Source organism: Oreochromis aureus, linkage group 23 (genome assembly GCF_013358895.1).
Source record: "Oreochromis aureus strain Israel breed Guangdong linkage group 23, ZZ_aureus, whole genome shotgun sequence".
Taxonomy (NCBI): domain Eukaryota; kingdom Metazoa; phylum Chordata; class Actinopteri; order Cichliformes; family Cichlidae; genus Oreochromis; species Oreochromis aureus.
Window position 1 is genome coordinate 36,466,246 of NC_052963.1, and position 21,454 is coordinate 36,487,699.

Sequence of the window (21,454 nt, forward strand, 5' to 3'; positions counted from 1 at the left end):
GAATGTAACTATTGATGGTTTCAAATGCTGCACTGATTCCAGCAACACTACCAATGGTGCACGAAGCACAATCAACCAAACAACCATTAAAGCCATTAATCAATCAGCTGAACAACCCAACTAGTCAATCAATGCATCGATCAGCCAATCAGTCAGTGAACCAACATTAGGTCTCTATATTCTCTATCCTTGTTACTACTTGAATTAATAATTGATCAAGACATTGATTGATTACAGAAACCTGGTTACAGTAGGATGATTATGATAGTTTAAATAAATCAACACCCCTGAGTTAATTGTCAGAATCCTCTTAACACAGGCAGAGGGTATGGCAGCAATCTTTTCCTCCAGCTTATTGATCCACCAAAGACCCAGACAGAATTTTAATTCATTTGAAATCCTGACACTTACCCTTGTCTAAATTTAAAATATAGTTTTATTTATTGTTATCTATCGTCCAACATGGGCCTTACTTAAAGTTTTGTCTGATTTCTCAGACCTTTATCTGATTTAGTGCTCAAATAAATATATTATTTTGATTGATATTTAACATCAATTCAATTCAAGTTAATTTTATACATATAGCACCAAATCACAACAACAGTTGACTCAAAGCATTTAATATTGTAGGCTAAAGACATTCCCATAATACAGAGAAACCCCAAAAATCTCCTCCAGCAGAACCATGCTCAGGGAGGGGCTGCCATCTACCGCAACCAATTGGGGGTGAGGGAACATAGACAGGACAAAAGGACATGCTGTGGAAGAGAGCAAGACATGAGTGATAACTCGTAGTTAAATGCAGAGTGGTGTATAAAGCACATGGTGAGTTAAAAGAGGTAAGAGCAGGAGAAATGTTCACTGCATCATGGGAAACCAGCAGTCTGAGAGTGACGTGCTGTATTGGGGTGATATGGTACTATAAGGTCTTTAAGATAAAATAATATGGCCTGATTATTTAAGACCTTGTATGTGAAGAGAATGATTTTAAATTTTAAATCCATTCTGGATTTAACAGGGAGCCAGTGAAGAGCCAGTATGGGAGTAAAATGCCATTTGTTTCTAGTCCCTGTCAGTACTCTTGCTGAAGCATTTTGAACCAACTGAATGCTTTTCAGGGAGTTTTTAGGACATTCTGACAATAACAAATTACACTAGTCCAGCCTAGAAGTAATAAATGTATACAAAAGTTTTTCAGCATCACTCTGAGCCAAGATGTTTCTAATTTTAGAGCTATTGTGCAAATGGAAGAAAACAGTCATAAATATTTGTATAATGTGCACATTAAAGGGCATATCCTGGTCAAAAACGACACCAAAATTCCACACAGTGTCGCTGGAGGCCAAGGTAATGCCATCCAGAGTAAGAATCTGTTTTTAGGGCCAACCACAATAACCTCAGTTTTATCTGAATTTGCCATGGAAATGAGAAATGTCCATGGCAAGCAGGAAATTAGAGGTGATCCAGGTTTTTGTGTCTTTAAGACATTTCTGTAGTTGAACTAATTAGTGTGTGTTATCTGGATACATACACCAAATAACATGGATGTTATCATGGATAGATAAAGTTGGGTGTCATCTGCATAGGAGTGGAAATGTATGCTATGCCTTCTTACTGCTTAAGGGAAGCATGTATAATGCAATCAAAATTGTTCCTAGCACTGAACCCTATGACACACCATAATTAACCTTAGTGTGTGAACAGTGACACTGATGTGGCTGCGCAGAAAACTGCAGGGTGGCCAGTCAAAACCTGCACAAGTAAAAATATCAGCTGATGTTTCAGAAAACAGAGTCACTGTTTGTCCTCCAGTGACCTAACCGACAGAAAGAGAATGACATGGAGAGCATTTTTTTAAATGTACTTTTAGCTTTATAGTCACAGAATAAATGATCTGAACAAGTTCAGAAATACTTTTGGCCTAAATAATAGAATAGCCTTTTATTGATATTGTTCATGTTCAATAAAATTGTAAAACATCTTAATAAAAAGTAGCTTCTTTTATCTCTAGGTAAAATACAACTTTTTAACATCTGCTCCTAGGAGATGAACAGGAGAAGTGGCCTGTCTAGGAGTAGTCTGTCTGTGTGTGTGTGTGTGTGTGTGTGTGTGTGTGTGTGTGTGTGGCATCCCCAGTAGCCCTGAAACCACAGAGTTAAACCTGAAGTTACCCTGATAACCAAAAACCCAGCCTCTTGCAGAGTTATGACTCTGCTGTGTGTCATGCTGGTAGAGATAACCTGAAAACTGGGAATTTACATCAGCCGTCAGCAGTCTACACTACCTGCTCAAGTGTATTGGCGGCTCACAACATTTCACAAGCAAACACTGAGGGACTAAAAGTATTAAAAAGTACTATCAGTGCTACAAGTACTAGATTATTACTTGATCATTACACGAGAACAGGTGGGACAGCACACCTGTACATGTTCCAGGACAACATGATGGAAACTAATTTTTGTTACAGCACAACACCTTGCTCCTGCTGGAAAATAATGAGGGCCAAAAGTCTGAAAAAGCCTTCAGAGCAGAAATGTCCCCACAGAGTGGGTCAAACACACTGTGCTGATGTAAACAGTCTGTGGGCTCGTCAGCTTAATTAATCCTGACGAGCTGCTCCTGGTAATCCTCCTTCCTCTGTCCCTCTGACCAATCAGAGCACCTGATGTCATCCTCGCTCTTCACCCCTCCTCGTGTGTGTATGTGTTCAGCCTCTTTGTGGTTGACCGGTTGCCGCGGCAGCAGCAGTGTGAGGACGGAGTTCGTATGAAGCGTCGTTGTTTTCCTCTGAGAGGAGACCACAGCCTGCTGACCCCTGACACACACACACTGTGAGTAATACACACACACACATGCACAGACACACACATGCTGTGAGTACCACACACACACGCACACACGCTGTGAGTAACACACACAATCACACACACACGCCGTGAGTAACACACACAATCACACACACACACACACGCCATGAGTAACACACACAATCACACACACACATGCCGTGAGTAACACACACACACACACGCCATGAGTAACACACACACGGTGTGAGTAACACACACGCCGTGAGTAATATATATACACACACACGTTGACTAACGAGGCTCAAACAGTTTTATGAAGAAGCTGTTCTTTAGTTCTGTGCTCTTAATTACATCATTATGACTTGGTGATTAAATTAACTGCAGAGCAGCTGACTGGTCACCTTTACCTTTAGTGAGAAACACCTGAATCTTGAAGTTTTACCAGATAATGGGAAAAGATAGAAATGGGTTAAACAAACCCTGAAATCAAAACACTAAAGAAGTTATTTTTAAAATATTTTACTTCACAAAAATAATAAATTATTTTTAAAAAATATGGCAAAAAAAGATTATTGTTTTATGATGAAACAAACAAATCTATAAATATTAAATAAAGGCTTCACTGGCAAATCTGATTTTGTAGATCACAGTTTTATTTTTAACCTTCTCACTGAAACCATTAAGAATCAGCTTTTACATGTCTCACTATTTCAGCCTGGGGTTGAGGCAATGTGAACAGGTGCAGTCAGGGGGTGTGGCCTCTCTCTCCGGAGGCTCATCCAGCAGCAAACCCAACACCTCGTCGGCCAGGCATCGACAAGCAGCATCTCCGGCTCGTCGTCTGCGGTTTGAGGATGAGACGGAAAAGGAGGCGGAATCTCGTTACCTGGAGCGACAGCGGCAGAAGAGACAGACGGGGAACTGCGGAGTTGGTGTGGTGATGTCCAAACCAGACTTGAACCTGTACATCAATGGCATGGCGGAGGCGGGGCACGCTGTTGGCAAGCAGCCAAGGGGGCGAACAGTGGTGAGCAGAGCAGGTCAGAATCACACCTGTGAGAGAGGAATAAAATGCGGAGTCAATCTCTGGCAACACTCACCTGGAACTGACAAGAGGGGGAGCCTAAACAGACAGCACCTTAACCTGCGGACTGAACCAATCAGAGAGACCTACATCGGCTCTGTCACCAGTGTGGAAAAGGATGGGGCTTACACACAGGTGAGACGGCAATCAGTGGAGCTAAATGGAGCCCAGGTGACTTTTCATCAAGCCATGCCCTACGCTGGCCTGCCAATCAACCCCTATGCCCCTCACTCAGTTGGGCTGTGTACCACCCACCCGCCCAAACTGCACAGAGAGCATCAATTGGGGCCTGAACCTAGGGAGAGGAGAGGGCGTGAGGTGGAGGAAGATCTGAACAACATGATGAAGAACTCCTCATCCTCCTCAGAGAGGAGCGCAGACACAACAGGTGAGAACTTTATCTCCTGAAAAACATTTGCCTACACACTCTGTGTTGCGCTAAGAGATTTACCTGCTAAATCACCACGGTAACTGGTGCTGAAGGCATCACCTAGTCAGGATCAGGTGATGTTCAGAGTTTGAGTTTAAAATCAGCTGAAGAATTTCCCTTGATTCTTTCATGTGCAGCTTGTTCCTAAAAGCAGCCGATGAAGCTGCGGCAGCTCAGACTGAACATTCCTGTGTTCGTGTGCTGTTGCAGAAAATGTCTAAATGTTGTTCTGCTTGATTATGATCTGCTGCTTAGTCTCTTTCACACTGCTGCAAACACAGAAAACACACCGACCGAGCATAACTGTTCAACAATTTACATTAATTCACGCTGATCTGATTTCCACATCTTCTTAATCACCCTGTGGGACAGGAAGCTTGTATGTTAATGTTTACATGGATTCACTGCAATCCAGATCTTAATTTTACCACTCTGTGCCACAAATTACCAGATTAAACAGCTACTGTACCATTCCTCTCTCAGATTATTTATGTTAGAATTTTATGTTCTTTACAGATTTTTATCTCTATTTTTATCATCATCATCTTCTGATAATGGCTCTAACTGGACTGGCAGGACTCACAGATATCATTTAGTGCAGAGGAAGAGTCACAAGACGTGTGAAATGCCCATTTTTATGTGAGCGCACTCAGAGCTTGAAGCCCAGTTTAACAGAGAAAGTTGATAACCAGTATGCTGACACCCGTTATCTCTGACTGGGATTTTAAGTTTTGTTGAGCCAGCTAACACAGCGAAAGCCTGGATATCTTGAACTTCCTTGTACCTTGTAACTTCTGTTGTACCTCTAAACATAAACATGGGGCTACCATAAATCATTTTTATTTAATCTGTGAGCAGTTTAATGTTTGGCCTCCAGAGGTCACTGCAGAGCTGCACATGATATCACATGCGCCTCTAAACACACCTTAACGTCTAGATTTCTAATTTGTTTACAGCTGAGAGTCATCCCCCGCCCACCTCAGAGCCAGTGAGAGCAGAGCTCCACCAACTTGACGTTTCACTTCCTGCACAGTGAGTTTGTGTGATTTCATTATGACAGCTGGTACAGGAGATGAGCATCACACCTGGATTCATTTGTTTCATGAGCTTAGTTGCAGCAGCCTAACTGATCGCTTTTTTGGATTTAACTGTGTTTTGATCACATGCTTATCCCCACTATTCAAGTCAATTTAATTTAATTTAATTTATTTATTTAATTTTATTTATTCAGTGCCAAATCACAACAACAGTTGCCTTAAGGCGCATATTGTAAGGTAGACCCTACAATATTACATACAGAGAAAAACCCAAAAGTCATATGACCCCCTGTGAGCAAGCACTTTGGTGACAGTGGGAAGGAATCTCTCCCTTTTAACAGGAAGAAGCCCCAGCAGAGCCAGGCTTAGGGAGGGGCCATCTGCCAAGACTGGTTTGAGTGAGAGCAGCAAGACAGGATAAAAGACATGCTGTGGAAGAGAGCCAGAGATTAATAACAAGTAGGATTCAATGCAGAGGGGTCTATAATATAAATGTGTGGACCTCCACAATTAACCTTAGTGTGTAAAGCAGACTCTCCATTTACATGAACAAATTGGAGTCTATTAGACAGATATGATACAAACCACTGCAGCGCAGTACCTGTAATACCTACAGCATGCTCTAATTATTTTAATAGAAAATGATGGTCAACAGTATCGAACACTGCACTGAGGTCTAGCAGGACAAGCACAGAGATGAGTCCACTGTCAGAGGCCATAAGAAGATCATTTGTAACCTTCACTAAAGTTGTTTCTATACTGTGATGAGCTCTGAAACCTGACTAAAACTGTAAAACTATTCCTCTGCAGATGATCTTTTAGCTGTTTTACAACTACTCTTTCAATTCTTTTTTTGAAAAAAAAAAGGATGAAAATTGTCCTATAATTAGCTAAGTAATGGTTTAACTACTGCCAGCTTGAAGGCCTGTGGTACATTGCCGATTATTAGAGATAGGTTGATCATATTTAAGATTGAAGCATTAATTAATGGCAGGACTTCTTTCAACGGTCTTGTAGGAATGGGGTCTAAAAGACACGTTGATGGTTTAGAGGAAGCAATTACTGAAGTTAACTCAGAAAGACCAATACACTGTTTAAATCCAGCTGTGATCTCAGCTGTTTCCAGGTGAGGTGTCATGTGACTGATCTCAGGATCTGTGTTGCAGTTTAAGCAGCAGAGAAGATTCCTCCCGTCTTTCTCTGCGACGTTTTTTCTCCACCGTCACACTGAGCAGGACTCGAACCAGCAGCCTCGACCGCCTCTGCTCACGGACCCGTGAGCGAACCCACCCCTCCCTTGCTGACTCCACCTCCTCAATTTCCAGGAACTCCTCCAGCCTGGTGAAGAAAACTTCATCTGTTGAGTCGCTCAGTGTGGTGAGAACATAAATTTTATATATATATATACATATATATATATATATATGTATATATAAGTTTTCTTTCATCAGATGCCGAGACTACTTCTTTAACCTATCTGTTTCCTGTCTGTTCAGCAGGAAGTGCCACTTTTCCAGTCAAGAAAGTCATCTTTGGAGCTGAAGAAGAAGAAAGATCGTTCTGCGAACTATAAACCAGCTGCTGAACAGTAAGACACACACTTCTCTCTTCTACCCTGATACTCAGACCAGCCCATCACAGCCGACCCACCTGTTTGTCTCTCAGGTTCTTACCTGGTAGTCTTGGCGTCAAAGACATCAGTTGTCCCTCTTCAGTTTGCTCTGTCGGGCGGATTCTTCAGGTTTGCCCTGATGGGACGTTTTTATTGGAGCTTAAGCGACCAGTGGGCCAAACCTTTGGCTTCATCATCAGCAGAGGAAGAGGGCGACGTGACTCTGGTACTAACACTACCGACACTTCCCCTAATACTTAATATATATGAGTATTTTTCACATTACTACTGATATCATCTTAAATAGTACTCACATTACTAAATATATCGACTCACTAATATGTTGGGGTCAGGGAGACTCTATCTGGGGACTTTATTGTCCTGCTGTGGAACAGTGATGGTAATGTAGAAAATGACAGTTCCCACAATGAAATGAGCATGATTCAGTGATATTTCAAATGTGTACACCACCACCAATAGATCACAAAGCACATCACTGCCTGATGAGCCAGTCACAGCTATTCCCCGCACCATGCAGCTTGAAGTTTCCTGGATGTAGTCCAGGAAAATGATACTGCATTAAACAACTGCACAAGGATTGGATCACTGCCACATTTGTCTGGCCTTTCCACACAATTTGATTAGTTCTGATTGGATCTCATTTTTATTTGTTTACAAAAGTATAAATACATTTCATCATAGTTTTTGTCCTTGTGCATCAGTTTTGACTTAATTACCATGTTGTATTGTCAGGAAAAAAAAGGTTATTGACAAAAACTATGCCAAAAACTATAGGTCAAAAATTGTAACAGATTGAGTGTATGTAAGCATCACACATAAAACTACAATGTTTGGAAGACCTGTGTTAAAAATTCCTTACACTGTTTAACCCGGGATTTGGGGAAGTAAAGAAAAAAATAAATTTTTATAGAGGAGTTAATAATTCTTTCCATGTAAGTGTGAGAATTTTAAAATGAATTCTAAAGCCAACTGGGACCCAATGTAAAGAAAATAAAATGGAGGTAATGTGAGCTTGAGTGTGTCAGGAGTCTGGCTGCAGCATTCATTATTGCTTGGAGGCGTAACAGAGATAATTTGTCCATGCCCATAAAGAGAGCATTTCAATAATCTAAGTGTGATGATACAAATGCATGAACAATTTTCTTCATTTCAGAGGAGGCAACTATAGCTTGCAATTTAAAAATGTTCCTTAAATGGAAGAAACAGGAATGAGAGATCAATTTTTTTTTAGTGTGTGTCCAAGGTCAAGGAGGAATAACATACAACACCGGAGGCCATAAGAAGATCATTTATAACCTCCACTAAAGCTGTTTCTGTACTGTGAGGAACTCTGAAACCTGACTGAAATTCTTCAAATAAATGATTCCTCTGCAGATGATCAGTTGGCTGTTTGACAACTACTCTTTCAAAAGATTTTAGGTGAAATGAAGGTTGGAGACTGACTTATACTTAGTTAAGACAGCTGGATCAAGTGATGACTTTTTAAGTAACAGTTTAACTACTGCAAGCTTTGAGCAGTCTTGTAGGAATGGGGTCTAAAGACATGTTGATCATTTGGAGGAAGTAATTATTGAAATAAAGTCAGAAAAATAAAAACTCTAAATAATTATCAACAGTATTGAAAGTAGCTGTATATAATGGTACATCTGTGAGATGGTTATGAATAATTTTGTTTTGCAATAGTTAACATTTTATTTTTGAAGAAGTTCATGAAGTCATTACTAGTTAATGTTAAAGGAATGGTTGGCTCAACAGTGCTCTGACTTCTTGTCAGCCTGGCTACAGTGCTGAAGAGAAACCTAGGGTTGTTCTTTTTTTCTTCAATCAGTGATAAATAGTAAGACATTCTAGCTTTATGAGGGCTTTTTTTATAGAGCAACAAACTACTAACAGTTTGATGTACATTACAGGTGTGTATATCGAAGACATGAACAGCAGCACTGGGAAGTTGTATGCTGGCCTGCTGGCTATTGGAGATGAGATCCTGGAAGTCAATGGGGAGAAAGTGGCCTCCCTCAGTCTGGACCAGGTGACCCACCTCCTGATCAAGAACCAGTCTGTCACCATTCGGGTCCTTCGACACCAGAGGACACGTTCAGAGTGACAACCACACTGCCTGACTGAAGAACCAGTTGCCAACACTGAACCTGACTCACCTGTTTATGGCAGTAACAGAGTTAAAGCAAAACTGCAGTCTATGTCTTACACTTTCTCATGATGAGAAGCTTCTTGTCTCCTGTTAAATCACTTTGACTTGCTGGTGTGAATATTTGTTTAATGCCATGCAGTATTTGTCCTCTGAGCTGATACTGTTTTTTCTATTTTATTTTATTATTATATTAATAATATTATTATTAATGATGTTTTTGTTTTCATGAAGTAGCTTGGTTTTTTATTTTGTCTGTGTTTGTTTTGCTTTTGTTAAAGAAAAATATTGTTTAAAAACCAGCTGGGACCTGCCAAAAAAGAAAATGATTCAAAGTGAAAAACTCATTGATCAATAATTGAAATCAGTCAGACTAGATTAAAATGTACCTTAATCAAATGGTCAAAGTCTGATTTTCTTTTCTTTTCTTTATTGAATAAAAAAAATTCAGCTCGAGACATATCTCACCATCGGTCAGCTGATAACACTTTTATCAATCACTGATCTTTAACAGCTCTCTCCATTCAGTCACTCATTATTTATTCTTGTTTAGTGTGAGGAATAAAGTTTTGCAGAAACATGAGCAGTCTGGTTAATCTTTAGTGTAAAAGCAGGTGAAATTTCAGGTTTGTCACAATCTTTATTTCAGTTTGTTTTGTGTTTCAGTCAGACATCAGAACACTGAGATCATTTATTCAGGAAACATTTTAGCGGCCGCAGGAGAATTGCCACTGTCACGGCGTACCATAAACCCGATATCTAGGACAATGTGACTGGCTGTTGCTGCCGTCATCCATTTTCATGTTTTAACTAACTTGCTCACCAGCCTTCAGGATATTACACTAAAGGAGCCACAGGAAGTCATCCACAGGTCAATAAGTCACTCAATATGCTGCACATGTGATAAATACAGGAAACAGAAATAAAAAAGACAATAAAATAAAACGGTTTCAGTCAAAAAACAAAACAGGAATTTTAGTGTTTCTACTTTAGGTGTAAAGTACTGCCATGAAGTTCAAACTGAACTAAACCAGTTTGAACTGAACTAAACGTGAGTTAAACTCTGACATTAAATTAAAATTAGTATTTAACACAACTGGATAAAAGTGTCTTTAAAGTGGACCTGCTCTCCTCACTTCCTGTCATGTGTCTTCTGCTCCTGTGATCGATGTTTCTATTAAAGTTTCTAATTAGGTCACAGTTCATACCCTCCTGAGAACCATCCTATTCATCATTTCCTCTCTAATGGACATTTGTTTTTGGTCTATATGTTTTGAATTATTTGTTCTACCCTACTAAGTCCTGACGTACTAAATAGAGGACATCCCGGGCTTTCCATTTAGATCTCATGTGTCTGGGAGGCCTCTTTTAGCTCCAAAAAGGAAGGAAATCACAAAAAGATTCATTTTTCCTTGGTTCTCAGGAGGATATAGTTTTCCCTGTGAGCCAAGAGCCCAGACTACTCTCAACATTTTTTCTACCCTTGAATCTGGAAGATGCCACAGAGAGAGGATAGAAGCCCCACCCACCTGCTGTTCATACCTTCTGTTTATGAGGGGCAGCCAATAAGACTGTCTTGAAGCGTTGGGAGGATAAATTGAGGGGCTGCACCAAGGCCTAGTATCAAATGAAAGAATGATTACTTTGAGCTGTAACTCACGCAAAGCTACTGTGCAAAGGAGCAGAATAAGTCCACATTAAACTCGAGTGAAACTTGTTATTTTCAGTTTTAAATAAAAAGAACAACCAAACAAAACCACACCAAACATGACCTTTGACCTCTGAGGTGGTTCTAACAGTTAAACACTCAAGGAACCAAAAGTGCTGTTCATTCCCGATCAGCAGGAAGAGTCCATTAGAGTCTAAATAAAGTTCAGCATAGTCCAAAGAATGTTCAGTAGAGTACAAATGGAGTCCAGTAAACGGGATTAAGATTTCATGTCGATAGGTGGAGGCATTGATCAGAGGATAAAGAAAAGGAGAATGATGATGAAGAGGATGGTAAGCAGCACGCCGATGGCACACCACTGACGACGATCTGCAAACACACAGAGTTATTAAGATGAGTACAGGTGAGTGCACCTCATCAATATAGGTAGTCCCACTGACTCCAGCTCAGTTCAATCAACAGAGGGGAGAACTACAGCAAGATCAACAATTCCATCATCATCATCAATAAATCCAAATCAGCTTAAAGTTACAAAATTTCCTGCCCTAATTGATCATTTCTGATTCATCAGCTCTGAACATCTAAAACCCTTCCCACCCCTCTGAGCTAACTCATATCTTGTTTCATGTGTTGTTGGGCAGATTACCGCTGGTCATGTGGGACACCTTGGCGAGCTTCTTCATCACGTTGTCCAGTTTGGACTGAGTGTTGTCCATTTCATGGCCAAAGTCATCCAACATCCTGCAGGAAGGACATCAGTAAGTCTCTGACAGGTGCCTCCTCTCCCCCCTCACCTCTTTGCTTATTACAGGCCAAATAAAGTTCCAGTTCAATTAAACTTTATTTGGAAATCACTATATCAGAAACTAAAAGCTGTCTGAACGTTTTTCATATACAAAAGATCAGACAATGAGATGCTATGGTGAGGAGCAAGAACAGGAAGTGACCTTTAATCGTCACATAAAAAAACAACAACAAAAACAAACATAATGCCTTTGAGAAAGCACCAACCGGGGGATCACAGGAACTTTAGTTTACCGAATCACCATATATCACTCTTTTCTGACATTTTGTAGTCACATGACCTTCCCACCCACCCCTCTTACTACACTCGGTTCTTACACGGCCTGCTCATCCAGCTCCATGCCGATTCGCTCCGACATGTTCTTCAGGACTCCGATGGTTCCCGACACAAGCTCCAGCTGCTCCTCCTGCTGCTCCGCAATCAGCTATCAGAGACAGGAAACACTTAAGCGGCATTGTAAAGGTGGAAAGCTTGTTTAGGTTTCTCAGGTGTTCTTGTACCTGCTGCTGGACCTGCTGTTCCTCGATGAACTGAGAGTTGGCGTTCTGCAGCTGGTGGTCCAGTCGGCTGTACTTATCTGCACCAGGCTGCCATATGGGGCCCTGAGCACCACGTTCACCCAGCAGAGCCTGAAGGTCACAGTAACAGTTACACGTGCACCAAGAAGGGGTATACAGGAGGACCCCAAGAGGATCCAACTGAGATCTTGTGGTGCTTTGAAGGTTCTGCTGGATCTCAGTCTCGGGTAATGGATCACCCGTAGGTAGGTGTGACAGTTACCTGTTTGTTCTTTCGGTCAGAAGCAGCAGGTGGAATCGACATCTGATCTTTCATTTCCTGCAAAACAAACACAGCAGCAAATCAAATCAATCAATTCTGGACATCTCAGCTAATCAATCACCTGAACGATCTACCTTGTAAATTATTAGAATATAACTGGGTCCTTCTGTCTGAGCCATTGATCTCCTGTTGTCAATAAAGTTACCTTGACGGCAACTCGCGTGCTGTTGATGAAGGCCTTCCTCTTCGACAGCTCGGCAGCATCCAGGTTGAACTTCTTTGGGTTTGACTCGACAATGCGTAAACTTACCGTTAAGAAGAATGATCTTATTTTCATATAAAACATGTTACATAATGACAATGTTGGTCACGTGACCTCAACTCAGGGGTGGCATGTAGCCCCCTAATGCATGCTAAAGATGAAAGTAAAACCTAGTTCAGCTCAGAGAGCATATTTAACAAAATAAGAGACACATTTTAATATATTAGCTAGTGTGAAAAAGCAACAGTCGAAGTTTATTCATGTGTGTTTTCTAGCTTTAGAATAGAATAGAATGTCTATGAAGGTTCTCAGTCATCCATGACATCATAGTCTAAGGAGTTTGGAAAGAAAACCTGCTGAACTTCTTTAAGTTTCTTGAAGGCGTTTCATCTGAGAAGCTTCTTCAGTTCTAAGAGCAAGTGGTGGAGAGTCCCAGATTTTAAGCCATATGGGAGTGTCCCCAAGAGGGTCATGGACCCCCTATTGATCCTCTACTACACACGAGCCAAGGTGTAAAAAAAGGGTCTGGGTCACAATCAGTTTTGAGATCCCTTCCCAGACGCCTTAACGCCATTTGACCTAAGTATATCACATGACAGGATGATGCTAGGTTTCACAATGGGTTCACCCAAAACCTTGGCTGAAAGGAGATTTGGTGTCAAGGTCCAGAGGTCATGCATTTAGTAGCTGAAGTTAATGACGAAAAATCACAACAACAGTTGCTTTATAGTGTTAGGTAAAGGCCCGAGAAAACTGAAAAAAACCCAACAATCAGACGACCTATGTGCATGCACTTGGCGACAGTAGAAAGGTGGAGGTTTCTTCCTTTTAACAGAAGGAAACCTCCAGCAGAACCATGCTCAGTGAGGGGTGGCCTTCTGAGAGACCAGTTGGGGATGTGGGGATGAAGACAGAACCAAGACATGCTGTGGAAGAGAGCCAGAGATTAATAATAACTAATGACTAAATCCAGGGAGGTGTATAAACACATAGTGAGTGAAGAAGAAAGTGCATCATGGGAATCCCCCAGCAGCCTACACCTATTGCAGCATAACAAAGGGAGGATTCAGGGTCACCTGATCCAGCCCTAACTATATGCTTTAGCAAAAAGAAAAGTTTGAAGCCTAATCCTAATCTTAAAAGTAGAAATAGTGTCTGTCTCCTAAATCCAAACTAGAAGCTGGTTCCATAGAAGAGGGACCTGTTCTAATAAATTCAACACGATCACTTACTCTGTCTTCACAATCAGTGATTGATTGGAGACAATTTCAGTGTTTGTAAATATGTAATTAATGATTACTAATTGATTGATCTGCTCTCAGCATGGAAGAGGAAACAGGTGTCAATCGGCAGCTTCAGATGCAGTGGGAGGGGAGGAGTCTGTTAACCTCCTCTTCTTCATTAAATTGTCATCAAACTGACTCTAACCATTTATGAACCAATCAAACTGTTCCATCTCACCTTGTGCGCCAGGTCTATGTGAGGATTTACAAACAAAACTGTCTTCACTGTCCAGAGTTTTGAGGTGATACACATCTCCTCTTCTTCTTCATTCTTTCTTTTTTCCACAGCTGAACGAATCAGCCAATCTCAGATGCTCTAATCATAAAACTGTATTTACCTTTCCAGTACATCTGTATATACACCTGTGCGTGTTTCTGCTGGCTTCACATTTGAAGGATATTGATTGTCTCGTCAAGGTCCTCTAGGTCCCACTCGATGGAGCGCAGGCTGTTCCTCAGCTCATTGGTCGTCCAGTCTATCTCCTCCTTGGAGGCTCCGCCTCCCTCCGCCATCAGTTCGCTCCATCTATGATGGAGGCTCTGAGCAGCGTTGACTGCTTTCTGCACCTCGCTAAAAAACAAAAAAAACAAAAAAACAAACAGGTGAAGCGGAGCTTCAGAGGAACCTTAATAGCACAAACCAGAAACAGAACCAGGTCTATCTGCTGCAGGGAGTTTTCATGTGACGTAAGGTAACTGGAAAACTAAATAAACACAAAACTGGAGGGCCAACTTTATTGATCGTTTACTGATCAGTGTTGAAATGTCCAGCAACAATTTCAGTCAAATCACATGGCTCACTATCTGTACTCTGCCATGTCCCCCTTTCTCCACACAAAATATGAAAAAGAAGAAAACATGTGAAGGAACGGATTTGTCAAAACAAAATGTGTCTAAATCTGAACAAATTCAGGTGAGAAAATATTGATAAGTAATAGATCAATCACAACATGACACATTCATACAAACAGTTTTGTGAATAAGACCCACACTTTATTATCAAGTTGTAATCATTAGAAAAGCTACTTATAGAAAGGAACCTATCAGGTGAAGTAATGTTACACCTGTTAACAGGTTATTAATCACTGATCAATAAAATCAAACATCTCATCTGTAACGTTCAAACAGGCTGAAATCAGAAGCGATATAAGCACAAGCTGTGGTCCTGTGTGTGAATCAGGAGAAGATACGGGTGTTCCCTCATGTGACAAGTGATTAAGGTGCTAGAGAGGGCAGCCTCAGCCCACCTGAGATAAGAGGTGAAAACGTCTTAAGCCTCTGAAGTTTGGACAGTGTATTATACAATCATCATGAGGGTCACTTTCATTTAACACGATGCAGCTGCTGTTGTGTGGTGGTTTATACGTTTGAGGAGACACAGTTCACTTTGGGATTCAATGGGAACATCATGAGAGAACACACACCCCACCCCTCACAGATCACTGAGGAGAAACATCATAAAAGTTGGAGACACCAACAGACTGTAGAAAGTGATCAGGAGAGGGTTCTGTGATTGGCTGCAGACACTATAAAGCTGTGATGGAAACGAAGCCAGTGCACAAACTGTTCTCCACCACGGATCATCCTGACCTCCCTCTGCACCACCTGCTGCACAAACTGCTTCACCTCCACAACATACAGGAGGTCTGTGACTCTCTGATAAACACACACCTATCTGGAAATGTCATCATTACTATTAATAACAATATTATTATTATTCACCCACTCATTCATTCATTCTCTGCCGCCTATCCAAATCTAATTATTATATTATTTTAATTGTTGCTGTTTCAGTTTCATTCCACCTGCTCCAAACAGAAGCTGGTAAATTTGATCTAAATAGAGTCTCTCACTCTTTGTCATCATCATCATCATCATCGTGGTACACACACGGTCTAAAACACCTCCTAAAACTTTAATCTGATAAAAAAAAACACACACACACAAAGCTAACAGGCTAACATGCTAATAAACTAAGTGTGAAGACACATTTATGCTAACGTTAGCACGTTAGCTGCCGTGAATCTGCTCCGGCACGCACGTCGGTCTCGCTATTGACGGAAACAGATCGATGATCAGATCGATTATCGATCAGCTATCACCTGTCCGCAGGCTAATGTTAGCTGCTAGCTCTGTGTTAGCGGCGCAGTTCTGACCCTTTGACGACGAAGAACGGGTCTTCCATGGACATCCCGCCGGCTCTGCTCACTCCATCACCCACTTTCTCGTAACCGAATCCGCGGATTCTGATTTCCGCCGGTCCGTCCTCACGAAGCCGCTAACGGAGCCGCTAACGGGCTTTGTTTACACGTAGCACCGGAAACAGCTCCGCGATGACACACTTCTTCTTCTCCGACTCTTATTACAGTTTCCAAACACGAAAACAGCGCCACCAGCAGTTGCGGGGAAATAACATTTAATTGAAATATTATACAGTGGTCCCTCGCTATATCGCGGTTCACCTTTCGCGGACTCGCTGTTTCGCGGATTTTTTTTTTTTTTTGTGTGTGCAATTTTGCATGATTTTTTTATTTTTTTTACAGTGCATTGTGTTCTGCGTCCTAACTGGCTGTAGATCATTGTCAATCAATCTCGTGCCGTGGTCCTGTACAGTACAGAATGCGTTCAGCTTGTCAAATTTACATAAATCTTCGATCGCTAGCAGTGTGACTGAAGTGCAGTATTGTATGTTTGTTTTCTCCCCAACAAACACAACACTGTCGATGAAACGTTTTGCACCGTCAAAGGCAACTGCGGGTGCCTTTGGTTTCATTCTATAATACTGGACTTATTTTTCTACCAAGGTTTCAACTTTGAGGGTGTTTAAGACGGGCAATGTTCTGCAGACGATGAAAACAACTTTGGACAGGACAGCCAACATGCTTTTCCAAGTTGAACACCTGATCAAAGGTAACACCCAGATTTCTCAAAGTGGAGGAAACTGAACATGAGAGTGGTCCAAGATTTTTAGTTGCTATGGGAACAAAGTTGTCAGGTGCACAGATCAGAACTTCATGTGTTTTTTATTAATTCAAAGACAGATATTTTGCTGTCATCCAGTTCTTTATAACATAATTACAGTCTTTAAGGAGAGAAAAGAATATTCATCCATGTCTCTACACATTAAAATATAATTTGATACTCTACAAAGTATGGTGGATATTGGAGTGCATCTGGCAAAACTCAGACTGAAATTAAGCAGTTCAAACCTCTGTTAGCTGGTTGGCCACCACTTTTTCAGAATAAAAGGGAATTTTGAAATTGGCCTACAATTCTCAAGTGGCGGGGTTAGCATTGGGCTTTTTTAAAGGAGGGTAAATAATAACCTGTTTGAAATATGTAGCAACAAAGCAATTATTCATTACCTTAAGAACACATGGTGTGAAAGGTGTGAAAGACCTTTTTGAATAGTGAGGTTCGTAAAATGTCAAGTTGGCAAGAGGGTGGTTTCATTTTACGAGCCACTTCAGAGAGATTGCTTATTTTGTCTAAGAGTAGTGGACGGTTAAGGCATGGGCCCAGAGAGGAAGGAGGAGGGGTAATATTTGGTCTGATATTATGGGTCTTATAGAGACAGAAAGCAAGAAAGTTTTTACACTCTATTAAATCTGCTGGCACATCAGAAATTACTTACTGGAGACAGCTCGGTCTGCCATAAACACCCAGTGAGGGAACCATAACATATCCCGATGACTCAAGGAAATGACAAGTTTTCCCACCAATTCCTTGTTTCCAAAGCTGCCTCAGTCACCTGAAATCCAGGCCTTACCCCCCAACTCGGTCTGCGTCTGCAAGAAGTTCGATGACACTGAGGCTGTGATTCACCAAGGCACTGAAAAGAAACACTGTCTTCCAAGGAAGACAGGATAGAAGACATGCTGTGGAAGAGAGACAGAGATTAATAACAAGTACGATTCAATGCAGAGAGGTCTATTAACCCATAGTGAGTGAGAATGGTGACTGAAAAGGAAAAACTCAATGCATCATGGGAGTCCCCCAGCAGCCTATGCCTATTGCAGCATAACTAAGGGAGGATTCAGGGTCACCTAATTTTTATAGACGTGCTCATCATTTCTGCCATCACTGCATACAAACTCTGCTTTAATGTTTCTAATACAATCTAACATCAGCTTCACTCAGGTGACAGCTCTCTGAGCTCCTATTAAAAGTCAGAGGTCACAGTACTGACAGTGTTTATCCTGGTGCTCTCAGCATTCTGCAGATAGATTTCTTCAGAGTGCCTCGTCATCTGCTCTCAGACCACCTGAAGCGATACTCAACAAAACAGGAGTTATCCATAAAAGAACGACAGTTTCGCATTCAGTACCCTGCTGTGCAATGTGAGCTCAGCATAGCCAGGGTTTGTTTGCATTATCTGGATTTACTTATCCCAACATCAGCACTTAGGATCTGCAGTCACAGGAAACCGTTGCTGACAACCCAGAGTGTCCCAGTGTTCATACAAAAGGGGCAAGACTGGCATGATCTGACCAATCACAGTTACTGGCTCACTTCCACAGCATGTCTTTGTCCTGGCTTCATCTATTGACCCCCATCTGGTTGCGGCAGATGGCCACCCCTCATTCAATTTATGTTGTTTTCATTCAAATTCCGTTGTTTTCATTCAAATTCAGCTGTTTTCATTCAAATTCTTTTATTTGGATTCAAAGTCTGTTGTTTTCATTGAACTTCTATTGTTTTCACTCAAATTCTGTTGTTTTTCATCCACATTTTGTTGTTTTCTTTCAAATTTCATTTTTCATTCAAATTCTGTTTTTTTTTATTCAAATTCTGTTGTTTTCATTCAACTTCCGTTGTCTTCATTCAGATTCTGTTGTTTGTTTTCAAATTTGAATTTGAATGAAAACAACAGAATTAGAATGAAAGGAACAGAATTAAGATGAAAACAATGGAATTTGAATGAAGAGAACAGAAAGAGAACAGAATTTGAAAAAAACAACAGAAGTAGAATGAAAACAACAGAATTTGAATGAAAACAACTGAATTTTAAAGGAAAGAACAAAAGTAGAATGAAAACAACAGAGTTTGAAAACAACAACACAATAGAATTTCAAAACAAACAATAGAACTTTAATAAAAGGGGAAAATTAGAAAACAATGCACTGTGAAGTAGTCAGACTCGAACGTCAAGGAAGGTGGTATAGGAAGCAGACTAGGCAGACATTTCAGATTTCCAAGGTGAGCAATTTATTTACAGTGAACTTAATTTAATGTAACTTAACAAAACTTCCCCCCCAAATAAACTCTATTAACAAAACTCAACATAACATGGATCTAGTAACACAGCTCACCTCTCCTCTCCTGCATCTGGTAGAGACTGGCTGTAAATAGGGCCATCAATTTCCCTCCAATTGCCCAGCCAGTACCACTCACTCAAACTGAGGGATCTAAAACTCTACACAGATGATTTAAAAACACAAAACCTCTTCACACTTCTAATATACACATTTACACAACTAAATGGCAGTATTAACAAAAAGAAAAACATTCAACAAATTCCTTTAAACCTTAACACAAACAAAAGGAAGCATCACTATGGAAAAAGAAACCCCTCCACTTGGTTTGACCTGCTGATGTCATGTTTGACATCATCAGGATTTTAAAATGAGGAAATGCCAGGCGGGCGTTTCCCCACACCTGACCCTCATGAAGACTGAAAAGACAAACAAAGTAAGTATGAACAAATGACTTAATCTGTAACATAATAAAATATAAAGAAACATAACTAAGTATTTGTCTTAATTTGCAGAATGTTTGATTTGCTGGCAACAGAACGCTTACACAAACAAACCCGGGATAGTGAGTGAAGCAATACTTGACAAATAGCAAATCATAGCAAATACATAGAAACAGAATAATGTGTACAATGTGCAAAAAAAGGTAAACACATATGGGACAAATGAGAGCATTGCAGCTGCTCCTCCACTTTGTCACATGCACTTTGACTGAAAACAACAGAATTTTAAAGGAAAGAACAGAATTTGAACGAAAAGAAAAAGAAAACAAAAATTTCAAATCAAAAGAACGGAATTTGAATTAAATCAACAGTATTTGAATGAAAACAACAGAATTTGAATCAAAAGAACAGAATTTGAATGAAAACAACGGAATTTGAATGAAGAGAAGAGAATTTGTAAAAAAAAAAAAAAACTGGAATTTGAATGATAGGAACAGAATTAGAATGAAAATACGAGAATTTGAATAAAAACAACAGAATTTGAAAATGAACAACAGAATTTGAAAGAAAAGAACAGAATGTGAATGAAAAGAACAGGATTTCAATTAAAACAAAAGAAGTAGAATGAAAATAATGGAATTTGAATGAAAACAACTGAATTTTAAAGGAAAGAAGAGAAGTAGAATAAAAAGAACATAATTTGAATGAAAACAACAGAATAAGAATGAAAACAATGGAATTTGACTGAAAATGAGAGATTTTGAAAGACAAAAACAGAATTAGAAGGAAAACAACGGAATTTGAATGGAAACAACGGAATTAGAATGAAGAGAACAGAATTTGAAAAAAACAATGGAATGCGAATGAAAGGAACAGAAGTAGAATGAAAACAACGGAATTTTAAAGGAAACAACAGAATTTGACTGAAAAAAACAGATTTTGACAGAAAACAACAGATTGTGAATGAAAACAAGGGAATTAGAATGACAACAACAGAAGTAGAATCAAAAGCATGGAATTTTAAAGGAAAAAACGGAATTTGAATAAAAAGAACAGAATTTGAATGACGAGAACAGAATTTGAAAAAAAAACAATGGAATGTGAATGACAACAACAAAAGTAGAATCAAAAGAATGGAATTTGAGTGAAAACAACGGAATTTGAATGGAAACAACGGAATTAATGACAAAAACAAAAGTAGAATCAAAACAACGGAATTTGAAAGGAAAGAACAGAATTTGAATGAATAGAACGGAATTAGAATGAAAACAACAGAATTTGACTGAAAATGAGAGATTTTGAAAGACAAAAACAGAATTAGAAGAAAAACAATGGAATTTGAATGAAAATAACGGACTTTGAATGGAAACAACGGAATTAGAATGAAGAGAACAGAATTTGAAACGAACAACAGAAGTTATGTGTTCACATGGGAGCACGTGGAGAGGACGACTGTGAGTGCTGCTGCTGCGGCCTGCTGGTAGCCGTGACCCACTTTCCCCCGCTATCCCCTTGAACTGCCTGGAGGTGTGAGTACTGTTATTTGCACGTGCTTTTTATTTTACTGCTTGGCAACGAGTGAAGCGACCATATTGTTTTAGGTCCCAACGCACCCGAGCCACGACTCAGGCCTGCAACGAGGGGTTTGCTAGCAGAAAGACTATAGCACTCGAGGTGTGTGTGTTGGTGAGAGTGCGTGTGCGCCCACAATATTATTTGATTATTTTGTTTCTGTTGAGGTAGCTCCCTTACCATTGTTTGACAAACTTTATTGCATTTACTTATTTTCTTTTGTGTCGTTAAGTAATCATTCACTA

General features: G+C 40.2%; 2 protein-coding genes across 2 annotated transcripts; one reads left to right on the plus strand and one right to left on the minus strand.

Annotated features, from left to right (window-relative positions):
- Window positions 1-868: 868 nt before the first annotated feature.
- LOC120436303 (uncharacterized protein KIAA1614-like) lies at window positions 869-9,607 on the plus strand. The gene is made up of 8 exons (XM_039607075.1): window positions 869-900; window positions 2,658-2,831; window positions 3,525-4,282; window positions 5,281-5,356; window positions 6,528-6,738; window positions 6,861-6,949; window positions 7,027-7,199; window positions 8,905-9,607. Exons 1-8 carry the CDS (start codon window positions 869-871, stop codon window positions 9,096-9,098), a joined length of 1,707 nt encoding a protein of 568 aa, XP_039463009.1. The 3' UTR covers window positions 9,099-9,607.
- Window positions 9,608-9,760: 153 nt separating this feature from the next.
- Window positions 9,761-16,296, minus strand: stx6 (syntaxin 6). The gene is made up of 8 exons (XM_031743530.2): window positions 16,096-16,296; window positions 14,341-14,510; window positions 12,600-12,694; window positions 12,395-12,451; window positions 12,115-12,243; window positions 11,932-12,038; window positions 11,456-11,550; window positions 9,761-11,178 (listed from the first exon to the last, which is right to left on the minus strand). The coding sequence occupies exons 1-8, from the start codon at window positions 16,128-16,130 to the stop codon at window positions 11,102-11,104; spliced, it is 765 nt and encodes a 254-aa protein (XP_031599390.1). The 5' UTR covers window positions 16,131-16,296; the 3' UTR covers window positions 9,761-11,101.
- Between the last annotated feature and the right edge of the window lie 5,158 nt (window positions 16,297-21,454).

What these genes read in the sequence shown, in the direction of transcription:
- LOC120436303 (XM_039607075.1), top strand. Translation starts at nt 869, where the DNA reads ATGGGAAACCAGCAGTCTGAGAGTGACGTGCT. An exon ending in GACGTTTCACTTCCTGCACA is followed by an intron (nt 5,357 to 6,527) that starts GTGAGTTTGTGT and finishes TCTGTGTTGCAG; the next exon opens with TTTAAGCAGCAGAGAAGATT. An exon ending in AAGAGGGCGACGTGACTCTG is followed by an intron (nt 7,200 to 8,904) that starts GTACTAACACTA and finishes TGTACATTACAG; the next exon opens with GTGTGTATATCGAAGACATG.
- stx6 (XM_031743530.2), bottom strand. Translation starts at nt 16,130, where the DNA reads ATGTCCATGGAAGACCCGTTCTTCGTCGTCAAAGG. An exon ending in GGACCTTGACGAGACAATCA is followed by an intron (nt 12,695 to 14,340) that starts ATATCCTTCAAA and finishes CGGTAAGTTTAC; the next exon opens with GCATTGTCGAGTCAAACCCA. An exon ending in AACAGCAGGTCCAGCAGCAG is followed by an intron (nt 12,039 to 12,114) that starts GTACAAGAACAC and finishes TGTCTCTGATAG; the next exon opens with CTGATTGCGGAGCAGCAGGA.